At 50.4% G+C, this 21819-nt stretch overlaps 1 protein-coding gene across 4 annotated transcripts in view; it reads right to left on the bottom strand.

The window, feature by feature from the left end:
- Positions 1 to 21819, bottom strand: part of TECRL (trans-2,3-enoyl-CoA reductase-like) — a 52172-nt gene that overhangs the window by 15576 nt on the left and 14777 nt on the right. For 2 of the 4 annotated variants that reach the window (XM_015416948.1, XM_015416956.1), the window contains exons 3-7: positions 19838 to 19882; positions 18256 to 18359; positions 4317 to 4432; positions 2674 to 2779; positions 2460 to 2546 (exon numbers count right to left, since the gene is read on the bottom strand). In XM_015416948.1, coding sequence (XP_015272434.1) covers positions 2460 to 2546; positions 2674 to 2779; positions 4317 to 4432; positions 18256 to 18359; positions 19838 to 19882 — 458 coding nt within the window. The remainder of the gene's footprint in view (positions 1 to 2459; positions 2547 to 2673; positions 2780 to 4316; positions 4433 to 18255; positions 18360 to 19837; positions 19883 to 21819) is intronic. The other 2 variants (XM_015416963.1, XM_015416971.1) reach the window with 1 other exon arrangement.

Below are 21819 nucleotides of genomic sequence, written 5' to 3'. Positions count from 1 at the left end.
CCCTCCTTCGTTCTGGCCACTGGGAGTGGCTAGAAGGAAGCCCCCACCCGCTGGTGGACCTCCGGAGGGCCCCTGGTATATTTGGGCAATGTGTGACACAGTGTGTTGGATTGGATGGGCCACCTGCCTGATCCAGCCCCAATCCCCCCTCCTTCGTTCTGGCCACTGGGAGTGGCTAGAAGGAAGCCCCCACCCGCTGGTGGACCTCCGGAGGGCCCCTGGTATATTTGGGCAATGTGTGACACAGTGTGTTGGATTGGATGGGCCACCTGCCTGATCCAGCCCCAATCCCCCCTCCTTCGTTCTGGCCACTGGGAGTGGCTAGAAGGAAGCCCCCACCCGCTGGTGGACCTCCGGAGGGCCCCTGGTATATTTGGGCAATGTGTGACACAGTGTGTTGGATTGGATGGGCCACCTGCCTGATCCAGCCCCAATCCCCCCTCCTTCGTTCTGGCCACTGGGAGTGGCTAGAAGGAAGCCCCCACCCGCTGGTGGACCTCCGGAGGGCCCCTGGTATATTTGGGCAATGTGTGACACAGTGTGTTGGATTGGATGGGCCACCTGCCTGATCCAGCCCCAATCCCCCCTCCTTCGTTCTGGCCACTGGGAGTGGCTAGAAGGAAGCCCCCACCCGCTGGTGGACCTCCGGAGGGCCCCTGGTATATTTGGGCAATGTGTGACACAGTGTGTTGGATTGGATGGGCCACCTGCCTGATCCAGCCCCAATCCCCCCTCCTTCGTTCTGGCCACTGGGAGTGGCTAGAAGGAAGCCCCCACCCGCTGGTGGACCTCCGGAGGGCCCCTGGTATATTTGGGCAATGTGTGACACAGTGTGTTGGATTGGATGGGCCACCTGCCTGATCCAGCCCCAATCCCCCCTCCTTCGTTCTGGCCACTGGGAGTGGCTAGAAGGAAGCCCCCACCCGCTGGTGGACCTCCGGAGGGCCCCTGGTATATTTGGGCAATGTGTGACACAGTGTGTTGGATTGGATGGGCCACCTGCCTGATCCAGCCCCAATCCCCCCTCCTTCGTTCTGGCCACTGGGAGTGGCTAGAAGGAAGCCCCCACCCGCTGGTGGACCTCCGGAGGGCCCCTGGTATATTTGGGCAATGTGTGACGGCACCTGGTATTTTTGGCTGATGTGTGACACAGAGTGTTGGACTGGATGGGCCACTGGCCTGATCCAACATGGCTTCTCTTATGTTCTTATGTCTGGTGCAGTGATGCTCTACATTCTTGGTGCTTGGGGAGCAAGAGTGGGAGGGCTCCTGGAGCTTTGGCCCTGCTGGTGGACCTCCTGAGGGCACCTGGGTTTTGTCCAGTGTTTCCTCTAAGTGCAAGGTAGCTAACAGTTTTTTAGCCTCCGGCTCATACATTTTTGTCTTAATTCAGGGAATATGTCTCCAGAGCAAACTAATTTATGCAGTAGCCAAATTGCTCACTCATAGCTTTAATGCCAATCGCTCACAAAGGAGCACCCCAGGATGTGATATCAGAGTCATGTGACAGGAAGAGGGGGAGCTGGACCATAACCAACAAACCGAAAGGGCCAAGGACAAGAAACAAAAACCAGTCATCAAAAGGTTCCGGTGATGTCAGGGGGTGTGGCCTTCTGACACACTTCCAGTGATGTCAGGGGGTGTGGCCTTCTGACACACTTCCGGTGATTTCAGGGGGTGTGGCATATGCCAACGAGTTATGCTAATGAGCTCCGGCAGCTCTTTTTCTACAAAAAGACCCCTGCCCCCACAACAAGGATGGTCACAGAATCAATAAGGTCAGGCCTTGCTGAGGGACATGTGACTGTAGGGTTGCTGTCCTTCAGATGAGGCCTGGAAATCTCCTTGGATTTTAACTGAGCTCCAGGCGGCAGAGAAAGTGCTGCTTTGGAAGGTGGACTCTATGGCATTACATTATATGGCATATGTACATTGAAGGCCCTCCCCAACCCATGCCCCCCCACAGACTCCATCCCCAGATCTCCAGGAACTTCCCAACCCAGAGTTGGCAGCCTTTGTTTCTGTCACCTCCTCATGGATCAGCGTAATGTTCTTTGACCAAATGCCATCGTGTTCAGTGTCTTTCCTGCCCATTCTGTTGGTTTCCCAGACCCACAGCTTGGCTTCTTGCCAGAATGTAGCTTTACAAGATGCAACCGTGAAACAAGGGCTCCGTGCCGCTCTGCCGATGGACAGAGAAGGACCACTAGCATGCGACCATTGGTTGCTTTCCATATATTAAACCTCAGCTGTCTCTTGGCATGAAACTTCGCCCTTGGCAGCTGTCTAAGGAAGTCTCTGACTCACTTCCACGCACACACTCCACACCGTCTCCTCCTCCTCCCTTCTTTGTAAAGGTCATTTCTAAAACTGATGTGCCAATACCATTCATCTGATGGCCTCCCAAATACAGTTTTCGGAAGATTCATCAGCTGGGCTGATGACAGTTGTTTCATTACCTGCATAACACCTCCTGCCTTCCATACAAAGCAGAGAAGGCAACGGCCGTGACTTTCGGGAGGTGTTCGGTTTGTGTGACAGGAGTTCTGTCCAGAAGAGGAAACTGTGTTTATTCACACTGGCTGAGACCCTGGGCAGGTGAGGTGTCAGGTGTGCTCAGCACATTGAACTGAAAAAAGCTCAGTCACGTCATCTTGGACATGCAAAAATCACCTTGATGAGGTTCTTCAGTGGCGTGTGCCCTTCGGAAATCTTATGCACAAAAAGCGTCTCTAGAAGATGTCGGAGGTAATGCAAACAGTGGCAAATGCAGGCCAGGCTGGAGAGAGGACAAAGAAAGAGAGACAAACCTGAAGGACGCTCGATACAGCCCTCTCTAAAATCTCAGTCTGAGCTGCACCAAGGTGGAGCCACTGAGCTCTGACCAGTGTTCTCTCTAAGCTGAATGTGAGCTAGCTCACCATTTTTTAGTCTCCGGCTCACGCATTTTTGTCTTAGCTCAGGAAGGATGGCTCCAGAGCAAAGTAATTTATGCAGTAGCCAAATTGCTTGCTCGCCACTTTAATGCCAGTGGCTCACAAAGTAGAATTTTTGCTCACAAGACTCCACAGTTTAGAGGGAACATTGGCTCTGACCCAGACTGTCCCTAGTTCAAATGCCGCTTCTGCCTTGAAGGCATGAGGAGGGACTTTGATGGGCTACACTGGCTGCCCCCCTGCCCTGCAGTACCACCCCCTCGTGTTGCAAAGGCCTCTTGGAAAGGTTACTTGGGTCCCAGGTCCCAGTCCAACCCTCTAATCGCTACACCCTGCCAAACCCCGGATAAATAATTTTGCAAGGATTCGTCTCTGAGTGAAAGCTCCTCACTTTGGAATCTCACAGACGATCCCATGTCAAGACTCTAACGTGGGTCTCCAGCCAGAACTCCTGTCCTCAAAACAAGGCATAACAGCCCCTCCAGTGACAGTTGGTCTCTGTTCGTTTCGTTTTGCTGCCCTTGCAAGTCAGTAGTGACCCTTGCAGGAAAAGATGGGCACCCAAAACCTTGTATTTTCTCCACCTTTGGAGAGGTGATTCAGATCTTAGGGAAAGCGTTGGAGGAAATGGTGAAACACCCCATTTCCCCAGCAGCTCTTCCAACCTTCAAAGCAGTCACACAGAGCTGGAAATTAAAAAAAACTTTTCAAAATTGGATTAAGTGACAGACTACTACCAACTGCAAGAGCCCCACTTCCTCAGTCAGCAGCAGCAGAGAGAAGGCCTGGAGCCAAACGGAAGGGAGAATTTCTTTGCCGGCCTGTCCCTGCCAGAGAAAGGAAGCATCCAGTGCCGCCACAGCAGCAGCAAGAGCCATTACTGAAAGGGCAAATGCGCTTCTTCAGGGTAACATTTTGGACGGCCTCTTGTCCTTGCATTATTTCGCCCTATTTGCTTGGATTTGCTTTTGTCCTGAGTGCCTTTTCTGAACGGCACTGAACATCCTGTCTATACAAAAGTTGCTCTCGTTGCTCTCTTCACAGCCGTTATCATTCAGTCTTACCTCTAGTTGTAAAATTGTTGGGTTTGTGATAATATTTGTTACCTTGAAAACCACAACACCTGAATGTGTGTCTGTTTTCCTTTATGAAGCAATGTCACATTTTGCTTGCCTGTCCACAAGGGTGCTGACATTTATTGGTTTGAATCCCCCCTACCCCAGTTCTCCAATTGGAAAAGTTAATTTAGGAGAGGGATCTCTCTAACCAGGGTTGGCAGAATCCCAGTGTGGTGGGCCTGGCATCGGAGGAAGGCTGTGCTTGACATGGCAGGCCTCTTTCCACACAGCCGCTCTCTGAGTGTGGACGATTCTTACTCACTGAACAATGGGGTGGCGGACACTTCGGGCACTCTCTTTCGCATCGTAAATGCTGGAGAGACGGAGGTAAAAAAGCAGATAGATTAGAAGAGGGCCGGTATATTCAGTCAGGAACACCTGGAAGGAAGACAAAGAAACACACATGAAGCTGCCTTGTATGGAATCAGGCCATGGGCCCCAACTGGCGGCAGCCCTCTAAGGCAGGGGGGGCCAAACTTGCTTAATGCAAGAGCCACACAGAATAAACGTCAGGTGTTTGAGAGCCGCAAGACATGAGCAAATATCACACACACATTTTTATTGGAAAATAGGCAAAATTGCTTTTTATTAACATTAAATTGGACTGTGTGAAAGAGCTGCAGTTTGGCCACCCCTGTTCTAAGGTCTCAGGCAGAGAAGTCTTTCACGTCACCTCCAGCCTGGTCCTTTTAACTGAAGATGCAGAGGATTGAACCTGGGACCTTCTGCAGCACCTCCCCCACCGATCCTGATGGGATCCGTGGAATAATCATGGGTAACACACCAGGGCAGCCTTCGTATTAGCGAGTGCCTTTCTGTAGAGGCAAGAAAGAACCCAGAACTAACAAGAGAGACCTTTACTGATCCCAAGAGCTTTGAAAAACTAAGTTTTTCTTATGAGGCCAAATTCCAGGATCAGTATTAGAAAACAGAACAATTGGGAAACAAATGGGTGTATGGGTTGTTTCCTGTATTCTGTAAAGGCAGGAAGACAAACAAACACATAAGGACATAATAATTCACATGTATTTATTATTTAATATATTTTATATTCTGCTTTTCCAATATATGCTGCTCCAAGTAGAAATAAAATTGGTTTCATCATATGAAACAACAGTTTACAGAGAAAGTGAACACTGAACTGTGCCCATTTGTGTTATTAAAACCATGAAGTCAGGTTATATCAGCCAAAGAGGTTTACTAGTACAAGCTGCTTTAAAAGACTTGACTGGTGTTAGAGAACTTGCATCCTATCAACTGGCATTTTATTCTGTTTCATTTTTCCACAGAGATAGATGTTAGTCTGTCTGTAGCAGCAGAAAAGGGGAGCACATTAAAGACTAACAAAATTTGTGGCAGGGTACAGGGCATTCATGAGTCGCTGCTCACTTCTTCAGGTACAGTGACTCAGGACCCTGACACAAATTGTATTAGTCTTTAAGGTCCTACTGGACTCTTGTTCTTTTCTACTGCTTCATTTTGTTACACCATTTATTTATTTATTTATTGCTTTAATTTACACTATTGAGACAGGCACAATTTCTGGAGATTTGAGGGGTGGAGCCTGAGGAGGGTGGGGTTTGAGGAGGGGAGGGACCTCAGCAGGGTAGAATACCATAGAGCCCGCCCTCCAAAGCAGCCATTTTCTCCTGGAGAACTGATCTCTGTATAGAATCATAGAATGTTAGAGTTGGAAGGGACCTTGCAGGTCATCTAGTCCAACCCCCTGCACTCTGCAGGAGCAGAGCCAAAAGAGAGCCCTGCAACATACCCGAAAGATGATCATCCAGCCTCCACTTGAAAACGTCCAGCGAAGGAGCCTCCACCACCTCCTGAGGCAGACTGTAGTTTGGAGATCAGTTGTAATTCAGGGAGATCTCCAGGCCCCACCTGGAGGCTGGCAACTCTAGTTGTAGACTACCCTCCTGGCAGTTGTTCAGCCCATTCAGCTTCATTTACGTTTTGGTGAACTGAGTGAATGGGTTTTTTTAATGTCACTGCATCGGCAAGTATCTCTAGTATCTAGTATCTGCTACTGTCTCTTTTAAAAAAATTAGCCTGTTTTTAGTTTGTTGCTATTTGGTTATCCAGTTTTAGTACTTGCTATTCAGTGGTGGGAAATGTTTTACTTATGCATTTTTGTTGCTATTTGTAAAATGTGTTCTATTTTTATGCTAGGGCTCTTAATCGTGTTTACATTATTTATTCTTTATTTTGTCACTTCTGCTCTGCCAGTTGGCTTTAGAGATTCTTCAAGGTGTCATTGCAAAGGAGAGCCATACCTTATTTCTCCCCGGGGGGGGAGGGGGGGCACCCAAAGCAGCTCACATCCTTCTCCTCTCCTCTGTTTTACCCTCATGATAACCCTGTGAGGTAGGTTAGGCTGAGGGCGGGTGACTGGATGTAGTTTGACATCCGAAACAAATAAACATAGTATGCCACAATCCACAGTTTCATAACACAGAATAACTGGGGGGGGGGGGATCCCAGTGGTGCGTATCCAACCATCCACAGAGTTTCTTCATGGAGTTCAGTTTTCCTGCTTCCATCTCTTGCTGCAGCCCGTTGAGCCACCCTGAAATGTTGTTCCCCAGGATTAGCAGGGTCATCAGGAGCAGCATTGGGTGGGTGTAAAGTCCACAGTTGTTAGAGGGTGAGGGGTGGGCAGAAGCTGCTGCCCACTCTTCCACACGTGGAGATCCCGTTCCCCCTCAGACCACACTTCCCTGCGTATCAGGGCATGCCGCATCTCCTCCTGGTGTCCCTCCTTCCACTGGGTCATGTCTCAGATTGCAAGTCCCTTCGGCTGTTATTACCCAGCAAAACCACAGTTCCTTATATTAATCATAGAGACAGTAATGACAATGTGCTGAGACATCCCCTCTTTTTCCGGGGAGAAAGTAATGGAGCTGGTCTGATGGGTTTTTCTGGGAAGGGTGTTTCCCCGTGAATGAATCACCATGTGAAATCATTTTGTGTTAAAACTGTTTGGGGCAATATAGCCTGGACAGCATATATTTGGGGGGAAACAAATTAGGGAAAGCTAGCAATGCCCTTGGAAAACTTTGGCAGGGCTCCATGGGAAGATGACTTGTTCACACCAATGGAGGCAGGAGCAGAAAATAATTATTTTTTTCTTCTTGGTATAAATGGGATGGATGAATGTATTTTTTTAAAAAAGCAGCAGTAACAAGAAAAACAGCTGCCCTGCACATTACCTAACGTGTGGGATTTAGTTTCTTAAACCGTGAAATTGGAGCACAAAAGAGCCATGGCCTAACTCATACAAAATGTACAGCATGCTCAGTATGCTTCTCCGCGTCTCCTATTTATATACGGCACAACAAGAGGAAGAGCGAATGTTTATCAATTCTTGATTCCATGAATACCAGAGATAATCTTCAGATTAGACTATAAGCATGATCTCCCTAGAGGGTTGGTGTGATGTCAGGGGTTCAATTTATAGTGACAGTGACTCTGCATTTCTGGTTATATTAAGGCAACATTCTGCCTCCTGATTTGCCAGGGACAGTCAGGGAAAGCTGAGGCGTCAAACGGGGACGCTGGGCAGGCAGACTCCAGGATCTCTGAGGAAACAGAGTCTTCCAAAGGATGCAGCATGACAAGCCCTGCCAGGTGACAGAGGACCTGGTCCATAATGACCCAGGGAACAATTGTCACTCCCCCTTGCTCTTCAAAGCTCCACCTAGGATTCCCAACTCTGTATTGTTTGGTGTAGTGGTTAGGAGCACAGACTCTAGTCTGGGAGAAGTGGGTTTGATTCCCCACTCCACCACATGCAGCTGCTGGTGTGACCTTGGGTCAGTCATAAGTTCTTTCAGAGCTGTTCTCTCACAAGCAGTTCTTGAGAGAGCTCACGGGGTGTCTGTTGTGGGGAGGGGGAGGGAAAGGAGATTGTAAGCTGCTCTGAGACTCCTTTGGGTAGTGAAGGGCCATGGGGTATACATCCAATCTCTTCTTCCTTTCTCTCTTCTTCTCTCATTGGAAAAACCCTGGGGGGTTGGAGGCTGCAGAGGGGAGGGAGCTCAGTGGGGTATAATGCCCTAGAATCCACTCCCTAAGTGATCTCTGTTGTATGAAGATCAGTTGTTATTCTGGGATCTCTCCAGCCCTCTCCTGGAGGCTGGCAACCTTGGCTTCACCCTGGGGGGCTGCCAGGTCTGCTGCTGGGACCTGCCTGCTGGGGCCTGTGCGGCTTGCTGGTATGCTATAAGCAGCCAGTGCAGCGCTTTCAGGGCGGGCTGGATGTGTTCCTGCACAGGTGGACACCCCCAGAGCAGGCGGTGAGTACCGAAAGGCCCGGTACTGTCCCCGAGTCAGGGCAGAACCCTGTGTGCGGGGCTGAAATCCCAGTCGAGTCTGTGCCTGATCCAGGCTGTAGTGAACCCCACTCTGACCCACAACCTTGTCTGCCCGTGGTGCCTGCACCGCTCCGCAGGTCCCAGCGTTCGCGGCAAATGCCGACTTATCTGAAGGACTATGAGTGTAAATACTGTTGGAATAACTGATGTACAAAGGTTGATTGCATGTTTGTAAATAATAAAACAATTGGGATGATGGCTTAACTTAGGGGGGAGGAATTGTAATGTATTGAAATGATTACATGAATCACCTCATAGGACTCCCATGTTAAGCTTCGAGCCAGACCAGGGCTCCTCTGAGCGAACTTCCTATTGGTCGCTTCGTAACAGCGACCAATCAGAACGATACCATTCCCTAGGAGGGAAAGACTCCCATTGGTCTTTATTCTAGCAATCTCATTGGTTGTTAATTGTAAATAGGCGTGGCTACATTAGCCCGGTTATGTTTAAAAGGAGCATAAGCTCCCACTGTTTTCTGTTCTGGTTTCTTACTGAGTTAGTGCTTGCTCGTTACTTCCAATAAAGCTGAATCACTTGCTGAATCACTCTAAGAGTCCTTTGTTAGCGCGATCTAACAATTGGCGACGAAGGTGGGATGTTAGAGCAGGTAGGCAGCCCTGCGGACATCCACACTTCGGACTCGGAAGAAAGCGAGCAGAGCACAGCAGCCGATCCGGCGGAGGCGCCACCAGCTCCGGTGCCCAAGTCTCCCACGATGGCTGGAAGCCAGAAGTTCGAGTGCTTCGAACCCTCCTCAGAAGACTGGGACTCCTACCTGTCCAGGTTCGAGTTCCATCTGGAGACCCACGACATCACCGATGAGGCGAAGAAACGAGCATGCCTCCTGAGTTCCTGCGGGAAGGGGACCTTCGACATAGCCAGGTCGTTGGTGGCCCCAACTGATATAAAGACTGTCACCTACGCTGACATCACGGAGAAGCTTAAGGCTCACTATTCTCCACAACCGTCGGAGATCGCCTGCCGGCACGCTTTTTACAAGCGGAACCAGGCCGGAGGCGAGACCATCGCAGATTTCGTGGCGGCCCTTCGCAAAGCCGCACGGCCATGTAATTTCCACAACGTGGAGGAAGCCCTCAGAGACCGTCTCGTCTGCGGTCTCAAAGATGAAAGGCTGCAACAGAGGCTGTTCGCCCGCACCACCCTGACCTGGGCAGTGGCCTACGAAGAGGCCGTGGCCGCGGAAGCAGCGGAGAAGTCCACGAAGGAGGTCCGCCAGCGGGTGGCAGAGCCCAGTATACACGCTCAACGAGACAGCGAGGGCGAAGACGCGGATGATGACGTCAACGCGGTTCGAGGCAAGCGGACCCCAGCGAAGACTACCAACGTCAAGCCTTGCTCCGGTTGTGGCGGGAAACACCAGCGCGACTCCTGTTGGGCTCGTGATGTCGACTGCAGAGCGTGTGGGCGGCGTGGTCATCTGGCCAGAGTCTGCAGATCAGCAAAGAAGGATCCCTCAACTAACAACCGGTCAGCGCAGAGGGGCACTCCAGTCAGCACCCAAGGCAAGACCCGTTCCTCAGCATCGGAAGCAAGCTGCCAGTTGACGGCGACCTTGTCGAGCGCATCGGCCGTAAATCGCACCAGCAGCCAGGGCAAGATCACCGTGACTCCACTCCTCGACGGCCGACCCTGTACAATGGAGGTGGACTCAGGATCGTCCGTGACGGTGATTTCTGCCGCGTCCTGGCGCCAGTTGTTCCCGAACCGAAGCCGGCGGCGGCTCCAGCCTGCGGGAACCAGAGTGTCCGACTTCCAGGGCAACCGAATTCCCTTGGCCGGACGGGACTCTGTTACTGTTGAGTATAAGGGGAAATGTGTTAAACTGTCATTCCTGATTGCAGAGGGAGACCGGGTTAACCTGCTAGGGTTAGATTGGTTTGAGCCATTGGGCATTGGTATTTCTGGGATTAACAGGATGTCTGAAAATAAATGGGGCATGCTGTACGACCTGTTCCCTGATGTATTTGCCGAAGGGTTGGGGAGGTACAAGGGCCCCCCGGTTGCGTTTGACTTAGATCCGTCAGTCAAACCTATTAGGTTGAAGTATCGGAAAGTACCTGTGTCTCTCAAACATAAGGTGGAAAAAGAGATTGACAAACTAGTTGAGCAAGGGGTTTTAGAGCCAGTACCATACAGCAAATGGGAGACCCCGATCGTAACCCCTGTCAAATCAGATGGGTCCATACGACTATGCGCCGATTACAAATGTACGATTAACAAGGCGCTGCAGCAACATTCGTACCCGGTCCCGGTAATAAGCCACATTTTGGCTTCCCTGGGGGGTGGCAAGATTTTCGCCAAATTTGACCTGGCCCAGGCATACCAGCAGTTGCCTGTCACCCCGGAGGCTGCCGAGGCCCAAACAATTGTAACCCACCAAGGGGCTTTTAAAGTGAACAGGCTGCAATTCGGGGTCAACGTAGCACCTGGGATTTTTCAGGGCCTCATGGAACGTCTACTAAGGGGGGTACCTGGCACAGTGCCCTATTTTGACGACGTGCTGATTGCGGGCGGGTCTGAACAGGAACTACTGGACCGGGTTAAAGAGGTCCTCAGGCGTTTTCAAAATGCCGGTCTCAGAGTTAAGCGCTCAAAATGCACGCTCGGGGTGGAAAGTGTGGACTTCCTGGGGTTTCGCATTGACGCAGAGGGAGTCCACCCCACGGATGAGAAGGTATCTGCAATCCAAAACGCCCCCAGGCCGGTGAGTAAGAAGGAGCTCCAATCCTTTTTAGGACTCCTGAATTTTTATCATGCGTTTTTACCGCATAAGGCATCAGTGGCGGCCCCTTTGCACGCGCTTTTGCACAAGGAGGCAAAATGGAAGTGGGGGCAGGCCGAGGAAAAGGCTTTTGTGGGAGTCAAGGAGCTGCTGACATCTAATGCCGTACTCACGCATTATGATGAACACAAGCTCCTGGTGTTAGCTGCTGACGCTTCACCTTTTGGAGTAGGCGCAGTTTTAAGCCATCTGATGCCTGATGGGAGCGAAGCGCCTATCGCTTTTTATTCTAGATCACTATCTGCGGCAGAGCGGAACTATGCCCAGATAGACAAGGAGGGTCTGGCGTTGGTAGCGGCTGTCAAAAAGTTCCATGATTTTATTTTTGGCAGACGATTTTTGCTGGTCACTGACCACAAGCCGCTACTGGGGATTTTTGCGCCCGATAAGCAATTGCCAAACATCATGTCCCCACGCATGCTTAGATGGGCGATATTTTTGCAGGCTTATGATTTTGACTTAGAGCACCGGCCTGGGAAAGCGATTGGGCATGCGGATGCCCTCAGCCGGTGCCCGGTGCCGGACATTGGCGCAGACCCTGCCCCCGCCTGTGAGGTCTTGGCAATTGAGGAGCTTCCTCGACCCCCGGTATCATCCAGGGACATTGCAGCACACACGGCCAAGGATAGCGTGCTGTCCCGAGTATTAAACTGGGTTTGGAGGGGGTGGCCGGTTGGAAGCGTTGAACCGGAGTTCGGCCCTTACAAAAGCCGTCAAAATGAACTATCCATTTCTAAGGGCTGTGTATTATGGGGGAACAGGGTGGTGGTTCCTGACAAACTCAGGACGAGAGTGTTAGAGTCGCTGCACGAGGGTCACCCCGGTATGGTACACACCAAAGCGTTGGCCAGAGGGTATGTCTGGTGGCCGGGGCTGGACAAAGAGATCGAAGAATGGGTACGAGGGTGTCCCAAATGCCAGCAAGTCAGACCCGATCCCCCACAAGCTACACCCCAAGGCTGGGAGTCATCTGGTAAACCCTGGGCCAGATTGCATATAGATTTTGCTGGCCCTCTCCAAGGGCAAATGTTCCTAATTGTGGTGGACGCTATGTCCAAATGGCTGGAGGTCGTGCATATGAAATCGACCACATCACTTGCTGTGATCCATGCGCTCCGCCGACTTTTTGCCACCCACGGGTTGCCTGACGTCATCGTCAGTGACAACGGGCCTCAATTTGTGTCTGAGGAATTTAGGCTCTTCCTCACGAGTAATGGCATACGCCAAATGACTTCGGCCCCTTTCCATCCGGCATCTAATGGCCAAGCCGAACGGATGGTCAGGACGGCCAAAGAGGCCCTGGGTAAAATGGACGAAGGGGACTGGAGCCAGAGGCTGGGCTCCTTTCTTTTGCTGCAGCACACCACCCCCTGTAGTGCTACAGGCCGTAGTCCGGCCGAATTGTTAATGGGGCGGAGACTCACGACCCGTTTGAACCGAATGCACCCAGACCTCACTGAAGAGCAATCCGAGCGTACCACGGCGCAACCGAAGGTGCGCATGTTTGAAAAAGGGGACAAGGTTTTCGCACGAAATTATGCAAACGGGCACTTATGGCTTCCTGGGGTTATATCCGACTCTGTGGGTACTCGAATGTATGTGGTGCAGTTAGCTGACGGTCGAATATGGCGGCGCCACATAGATCAGTTAAGGAGACGTTGGGCTAGGGACAGCGCTGACTCTCCGACGGCTGAATCCCCTGATGTCGAGTGGACACCCCCAGAGCAGGCGGTGAGTACCGAAAGGCCCGGTACTGTCCCCGAGTCAGGGCAGAACCCTGTGTGCGGGGCTGAAATCCCAGTCGAGTCTGTGCCTGATCCAGGCTGTAGTGAACCCCACTCTGACCCACAACCTTGTCTGCCCATGGAGCCTGCACCGCTCCGCAGGTCCCAGCGTTCGCGGCAAATGCCGACTTATCTGAAGGACTATGAGTGTAAATACTGTTGGAATAACTGATGTACAAAGGTTGATTGCATGTTTGTAAATAATAAAACAATTGGGATGATGGCTTAACTTAGGGGGGAGGAATTGTAATGTATTGAAATGATTACATGAATCACCTCATAGGACTCCCATGTTAAGCTTCGAGCCAGACCAGGGCTCCTCTGAGCGAACTTCCTATTGGTCGCTTCGTAACAGCGACCAATCAGAACGATACCATTCCCTAGGAGGGAAAGACTCCCATTGGTCTTTATTCTAGCAATCTCATTGGTTGTTATTTGTAAATAGGCGTGGCTACATTAGCCGCCCCCTCCAGGAACGCCCCCCAAAGTCCCCCGCTGGGGGTGAAGATAGGACTCAAGGTGACTATTGCATGGATTACTGTTGCGAGATCATTGCGTTCACGGAAGGAAACCCACTGCTTAATCAGCCATAGGTGGTAAAAGGCAGGCTTCGCAGTGGCTGCTACCTGGGCCTCCATCGTTAAGGAGGCATCCAGGAGCACTCCCAGACTCCTAACCTCCAACGCTGGCACCAGAGGCTCCCCATTGAAGGTCTGGAGAGGGATCCCTAACCTTGGCCCACTCCGACTCAGGCACGGGACCTCTGTCTTCGTCAGATTTAATTTGAGTTGACTCAATCTGAACCAACCAGCCATGGCTTTCAACACCAGGTCCAGATCTCCCAGACTAGAGTTTGACTGGACGTCCAACAACAGATAGAGCTGGGTGACCAATGTTCCCTCTAAGCTGTGGAGCCTCATGAGCAAAAAATCTACTTTGTGAGCTACTGGCATTAAAGTGGTGAGCAAGCCATTTGGCTCCTGCATTAATTAGTTTGCTCTGGAGCCCTCCTTCCTGAGCGGAGACAAAAATGTGTGAGCTGGAGGATAAAAAACTGTGAGCTAGCTCACTCTAACTCAGCTTAGAGGGAACACTGGTGACCACCCAGACCATACCTCCAGGCAATCTGGGCAAGGGGGTGCATATAAGTAAATATAATATAGATGTTGAATAACACTGGGGAGAGCACCGCTCCTTAAGGCACTCCACAAATAAGCGAGTGCCTTCCAGATAGCTGTTCCCCAACAGCCACCCTTTGTCCCCAACCCTGAAGGAATGAGGAGAGCCACTGCAAGGCAAACCCATGAATCCCGGTATCAGCGAGGGGGTGGATCAGTAGTTGATGGCCGACTGTGTCGAAGACCACCGACAGGTCTGACAACAACAACACTGCCACAACCGCCTCGATCCAGATGCCTCCAGAGATCATCTGTGATCATCTGTGACCAGGACCATCTCTGTCCCATGGCATGGTTCGAAGCCGGACTGGAAGGGATGTAATATGGAGGTGTCATCCAAAAAACCCTGCAGTTGGAATGCCACCGCCCTCTCAATCAGTTTGCCCAAATAGTGCAAATTGGATACCAGCTAATAGTTAGCTAATTTGGCCAGATCCAAGGATGGGTTTTTTAAAGAAAGGGCAGACCACTGCCTCCTCTAGTGCACTAGGGAACAATCCCTCAATGAGGGACTTGTTGACAATCTCTTTTAGTGCACCTTGCAACTCATCACGGCCAGCTTTAATTAGCCATGATGGGCATGGGTCAAGACTGCAGGTGGTCGGGCAAACAGCTGAGAGTAATTTGTCAAATGACCCCATGGTGTGTGCAGTTAAAGGATGTAAGGACATGTGAAAGTTCACAGAGGAAAGAACAGAGAAGTACCTCCTAAAGCTCATGCACCACAACCCCCACACTTTGGTGTGTTTTATGAAGGTCAAACTTCAAACACCTTCATAAGAACATAAGAACATAAGAGACGCCAATGTTGGATCAGGCCAAAGGCCCATCCAGTCCAACACTCTGTGTCACACAGTGGCCAGAAATACCAGTGCCATCAGGAGGTCCAGCAGTGGGACCAGGACATTAGAAGCCCTCCCACTGTTGACCCCCCCCCCAAGCACCAAGAAGACAGAGCATCACTTGCCCCAGAGCCCCTAGCTATACCTTGTGGCTAATAGCCACTGATGGACCTCTGCTCCATATGCTTATCTAATTCCCTTTTGAAGCCGTCCATGCTTGTAGCACCCACCACTTCCTGTGGCAGTGAATTCCATGTGTTAATCACTCTTTGGGTGAAGAAGTACTTCCTTTTATCTGTTCTAACCCGACCGCTCTGCAGTTTCATGGAGTGCCCACGAGTTCTTGTATTGTGAGAAAGGGAGAAAAGTACCTCTTTCTTTACCTGCTCTTTCCCATGCATAATCTTATAAACCTCGATCATGTCACCCCTCAGTCGTCTTTTCTCCAAGCTAAAGAGCCCTAAGCGCGTTAACCTTTCCTCATAGGGAAAGTGTTCCAACCCTTTTATCATTCGAGTTGCCCTTTTCTGCACTTTTTCCAAAGCTATAATATCCTTTTTAAGGTGTGGTGCCCAGAACTGCACACAGTATTCCAAATGAGGTCTCACCATTGATTTATATAGGGGCATTATTATATTGGCTGATCTGTTTTCAATACCCTTCCTAATAATCCCCAGCATAGCATTGGCCTTCTTTATTGCAGTCACACACTGTCTCGACATTTTCAGTGAGTTATCCACTACAACTCCAAGATCTCTCTCTTGCTCAGTCTCTGCCAGTTCAGACCCCATCAATGTGTATTTATATTTAGGATTTTTGGCTCCAATGTGCATCACCTTGCACTTGGCCACATTGAACCCCATTTGCCATGTTGACGCCCACTCGCCCATCCTTGACAGATCCCCTTGGAGTGCCTCACAATCCTCACTGGTTTTCACCACCCTGAACAACTTTGTATCATCCGCAAATTTAGCCACTTCACTGCTTACTCCCATCTCCAAATCATTAATGAACAAGTTAAAAAGCAGTGGACCAAGTACTGATCCCTGCGGTACCCCACTGCTTACCACCCTCCACTGAGAAAATTGCCCATTTATACTCACTCTCTGTTTTCTATGAATTAGCCAGTTTTTGATCCATAAAAGGACTTGTCCTTCTATCCCATGATTTTTGAGCTTACTTAGGAGCCTTTGATGAGGAACTTTATCAAAAGCTTTCTGGAAGTCAAGGTAAATAATATCTATTGGATCCCCCTTGTCCACATGTTTGTTCACCCCCTCAAAGAACACTAACAGGTTAGTGAGACAAGATCTTCCCTTACAGAAACCGTGCTGAGTCTGCCTCAATAGGTTTTGTTCATCTATGTGCCTACTAATTCTTTCCTTAATAATGGTTTCCACCAATTTACCCGGTATCGACGTCAGACTGATTGGCCTGTAATTTCCCGGATCTCCTCTGGAACCCTTTTTAAAGATGGGAGTGACATTTGCTACCTTCCAATCCTCAGGAATGGAGGCAGATTTTAAGGAAAGATTACATATCTTTGTCAGGAGATCTACAAGTTCACATTTGAGTTCTTTCAGAACTCTCGGATGTATGCCATCTGGGCCTGGTGATTTTTCAGTTTTTAAGTTGTCTATCAGTTTTAGGACCTCCTCTCTCGTCACCTCAATCTGACTCAGGTCTTTCAACACCCCTCCTGAAATCAGTGGTTCTGGAGTGGGCAAGCACTTCTCATCTTCCACAGTGAAGACGGAGGCAAAAAATGCATTTACCTTCAAAGCCTTATATGGCCTGGGAGCAACCTACCTAAGGGACCACCTCTTCCCACATACACATACACTCTGCCACGGTCTCGTTTGACGACTGGCTTCTCTTATAGAACGCGTGTCGGGACGTGATCTCCGACGGCTGCGGAGAGTAATGTGCCTTCAGCTTATCAGTCAGCTCTTTGAAGGCCGCGGTCGTTATGTCCGCTGGCGCCACCAGGGACCGAGCAATATCAAAGACGTTCTTGCCACACGAACTCAGGAGTGTGGACCGCTTCTTCTCGTCTGTGGTGATATCGTTCGCCTCGAGGTGGAACCCGAACCTCAGCAGGTAGGCGTCCCAGTCCTTGGTTGTTGGTTTGAATGCCTCGAACTTCGGGCTATTGGCCATAGCTGCAATCGCTGCCACCGGCTCTGATGGTGCCTGTTGCTGCTCTGCCACTGCGAGTTGCGGCTCGCTGTTGTCCGTCGTGGGGTTGGGACCAGCGGGGCTGCCTACCTGTGGCTGGATGACCACACTTCTGGTAACATGGGGGTGTGGCCTAATGTGCTAATGAGCCATGCTTTCAGGGTGTGGCCTAATATGCTAATGGATTTTGCTGTTGTGTGTGGCCTATTATGCTAATGAGTATTGTTAAGTCCGGCGCTTAACAATGAGTCGAAGAGTGATTTCAGCAAAACTCAGGTTTATTCAGCTCGATAATCAACTTCTCCAACACGGTACAACTCCTCATAGCCCGAACAGCTTTTCCATTGCAGCTGTTCGGTATTTAAACATTCCGGGCTAATGTAGCCACACCTACTATACAAGTACCAACCTATCAGGTTGTTCGCATAATAGCCCAATCACAAACGTTCCCACCACAGACAGTTCAAATGTGATTGGACACCATACTTTTCGGCACGAATCCTAGCCGACGTCTGAAGCTTAGCATAGCTTTTCTATGGGATGATTCACACTTCATCCCCATGCATTCAGGGCAGCATCTGAATACATTACAGTTACACTCTGAGAGTCAACACCTCCTGGTGATCCCTGGCCCAAAGGACGTCCGCCTAGCCTCGACCAGGGCCGGGGCTTTTTCTGCCCTGGCACCCACCTGGTGGAACAGGCTCCCAACTGAGATCAGGGCCCTGCGGGATCTCCTTCCATTCCGCAGGGCCTGCAAAATGGAGCCATTCCACCAGGCCTTTGGCTGAGGCAGCGGGCGTCCACACATGCCCCCCCCCCGAGGTTGCGGTCTCCTACCCACTGATAACCGGCCATACTGAGTCACATCAATGGGCCGGATTCTCCCTATGGCAAGCATGGCTAATGTTTTTATATGCTTTTAATGTGTTTTAAATTTTATTGTATTTCTTGAAATGCTGTGACCTGCCCGGAGCCCATTTGCGGGATGGGCGGGATATAAATGCGAGAAATAAATAAATAAATAAACTTACTGTGGTCCAGCTGACCTGCTGGCCCATGTCTGTGAAGTACAGCGTAATGATAGAAGAAGCTGCCAGGCTCTTTATGTTGACTGAATCTCTCAAGAAGGACCCATCTAGAAGAGCCAAGAAGGAAGAGCTAGTGACACACAACGTCCGTTCCATGTTCATGGCCCAGTTTCAAGTGTCGCATGGGCTCGGATGTCAAGCTAGCCGGTGGTGACCCTCCCTTCTCACACAGAGCACAATTAAGAATCCCAGTTTTAAAATGAACTCTGGACTCCCCTGTCACCTACACAAGCAGGCCCTCGGAGGCACTGGAGCCTGTTTACTCCACACAAACTGGAATTCTAAGCCACAATATAACCCTGGGTCAGAATCCCAGTTTATAGGGGACTAAAACTCCAAGCCCTCTCTGTTATCAGGAACCAGAAGGAGTTTCCAACCAGGAATCCTTAGTCATGTTCCTTGTGAGAAAAGCATTTGGGCGTTAAGAAACGATTCATGCTTATCAGCTTAAACTGAAGCCTAGTGTGACATCTGAAGGCATATTGATCAGGGGAACGTGTAGACCTGCTCCTGTGGATGAAGCCCAGTTTTCACACTACACTTTAACCCGAATTTATGCAAAGGGTCATATTCACTCAGGTCCATTTACTGACAGCCTCAGGCTTTGTCCTCTGGATCACCGCTTATCAACAAAAATGTTGGGGGCGAGCTGAGAAGCACTCAGGTGGAAGTCTGATCCTTGACCATCACCTCTTCTTCACATCTTCTGAGGGGGGGGGGAACCCCTAGTTTTTGACTGAGAAATATCCACATCAGAAAAAAATTATCCTCATGCTTTCTTTGTCATGAGCACAAATATACTACAATGTGGTCAATGCTGTAAAATACATACAATGGCGTCAATACAAACCGACTCTCATGAATACATATTGGTCGAATCTGCATTTGTCTTTGCCACCGGTGTCCCAGCCTTCTGACTCCGTCTTCAAAAAAGCTGTCTGCATTTGGTTTCGTTTTCACTCCTCAACAGTGCTAGCATACTTGTGCATGCTTGCATATGTTTATTGCCCTCTCGTGGCAGCTCCACTGTCATTGGGTCTCCGCACTGTTTTAAATTAATCTTCTCCAAACAACTTTCAAACAAGCATAGAGAAAGACGGTGTCACAGCAGCACAAAACTGATTTAAAAATGCAAATGCAGATTCGACCATTGAATCAAGTCATCAAGGTCAGTATTGTCTACTCAGACTGGCAGTGGCTCTCCGGGGTCTCAGGCAGAAGACCTTCACATCACCTGCTGCCAGATTCTTTGAACTGGAGGTGCTGAAGACTGAATGTGGGACCTTCTGCATGCCAAGCAGATCCTCTGCTTCTGAGCTATAGCCCTCCCCTCATGTAGGGTTGGATCCAATGGGTCTGTTGCACTAGCAGAGGCACTTTCTTCCAGTGGAGGAAGACTCTTATGTCAGGGGAAGATTTTGATAGCACAACTGATTCCCCGAAACTAACCCACAATGCTGAAATTCACTTTTTCTATGGGGGGAAATACTCTTTTTGAAGTCTTTGCAGCACAAGGAATACTTACTGCGTTCCAGTCGCAGGCCTATGCGAGATGGATACCACTGAGGACCTGCACAGGGAATTGAGACACATAGATGTTGCACTCCAAAGAATTTTTACAAAGACAAGAGCACACATTCCAGTCACTCTGCCAGCAAACGCTATGTCAGTCTCAAGCCTGCTTTGTAGGGCTGCCGATTTAGGGTAGGAAAATCCCTGTAGATTTAGGATTGGAGGCTGCCAGAGAGGACAAGGCTTAGGGAGGGGAGGGTGCTCCAAAGGGCACAAGGCCATGGGGATCCCACCCCCCAAAGCGGGATCTCTGTAGTCTGGAGATCAGTAACTCCAGATCTCCAGGCCTCGCCTGCAGGTTGGGATCCCTACTGCTGCGTTCTGCTGTTCCTGCATGGAGGAAGGCCGAGCTACATGCAAGAAAATGTGTTTCTGTTCTTACTGCAAGACTATGGGGGGTGGGGTCTTCCTGGTCTGACTACAAATTAGGGAGGGACTCAGTTCTGATGAGCCTCCAAGCGAGGATTTGGGGGCCTGGAGATGACTGGAAGGCTACTGGATTCTGTCTTCCCCTCTCTTCCACAGGCTTCCTCCTACGAGGGTTTAAGAGTGACATCCCAATAAGCAAACTCCAGCTAGTGTTTACCCCGCCTGTTCCCATCAACACACAGCTGATTCATGGCAGGGCCATAGCTAGCATGGGACACATGGGGCGATGCCCCCTCCTCAATTCCCAGTGCCCCCAAATCCAAAGGTCCTTGTGCTTCTGATCCAAATAACTACTGGCGGCCGTGAGGTGGGCTTTGCATTCTCGTGCCGTGATGGCAGTGCATAGATGTGCAGTGGCGGCAGCAGCAGCAATGGCTACTGTGGATTGGCAGCTGCCAAATCTTGATGACTTTGTGGGGCAGAGCTGGAGTGGTTGGGTGGAGAGAGCTGGGCCGCCAGCTGCCAAGACAGGTGAGCGCACCTGCCCTCTGCGTTGATTCGCAGGTGGGGGGGCAGGAAGAAGCAGGGGACTCGCCATCGCTGCTTGTGCTTCTGCCACCACCGCCAACCTTCTTCCCTCGCTCTCCCCACCCTCACCCTGCTGCCCCAAACAAAGGAACCTCCAAGTCCTAGCTCCACTGCATTCTGTTCCCTCAGGGAGGCCTTTCGTTTCCCGCCCTCCCCTTAAAACAGTAGAGGTGCCCCACAGTACAAGGAGCGCTGCCCCACATCAGTTCCTCGACACGTAGCAGTGTGGGGCACACTGTCCTCAGGTGGTGGAGCAGGAGGGGGACAGGGAGGAGGAAAGGGCAGGAGAGTCGCTGAAAGGCAGGAGGGGGAAGCGACAGCATCTCAGAGAAGAAGCTAAACCCGCTGAGGCTTCTTTTGCATCCTCCCCACAGCCCCGGAAAGGTCGAGACAGTCCTCCAGCCAGTTCCCCTCTTCATCCAGTGCCCCCCACCACCAAAATTGTCTAGCTATGGGGCTGATTCATGGGGACCCCATAGGGTTTTCATAGTGACCCTGCTTAGCTTCCAAGATTTGACAGGGCTGGGCTAGCCTGGGCCATCCAGGTCAGGATATTTCTAGAATTCACATACTAAAGCAAGTTTTCAAAAATTAACTTTTTGCCACAAAGGGGACTAATTTTTACGGAATTTATGCTTTTGTTGTACAAGGAAGCTGCTGTGCTCCTGAAGGGGGAAAAAAAGGTTTTAAACTTTAAAATGAAAAGGTACAACAAATATTTCAGCACTAAGTGCTTAGGTTTGCAAGGGTTTTTCTTTGTTGCACGAACGGCTATTGCAATTCTGCACTTTGGTAGCATGCTGTAGCTCAGGGTATGCCTGTATGGAAAGGCAATAAAATACATATATGGGGAAGAATCCAAGACATGATAAAAACAGAAAAGCACAAGAGGGGGACCCGCGATACTCGCGGGGGGGGGGGGAAGAGCCCCGTCTCCTCCACCCCCCCCCCCCCCCATCTCCCCCAGGCAAGGGCCCC

Source organism: Gekko japonicus, unplaced genomic scaffold, assembly GCF_001447785.1.
Source record: "Gekko japonicus isolate JY-2015 unplaced genomic scaffold, Gekko_japonicus_V1.1 scaffold3150, whole genome shotgun sequence".
NCBI lineage: Eukaryota > Metazoa > Chordata > Lepidosauria > Squamata > Gekkonidae > Gekko > Gekko japonicus.
Note: the sequence above shows the minus strand (reverse complement) of the source record. Positions and strands in the feature narration are given on the sequence as shown.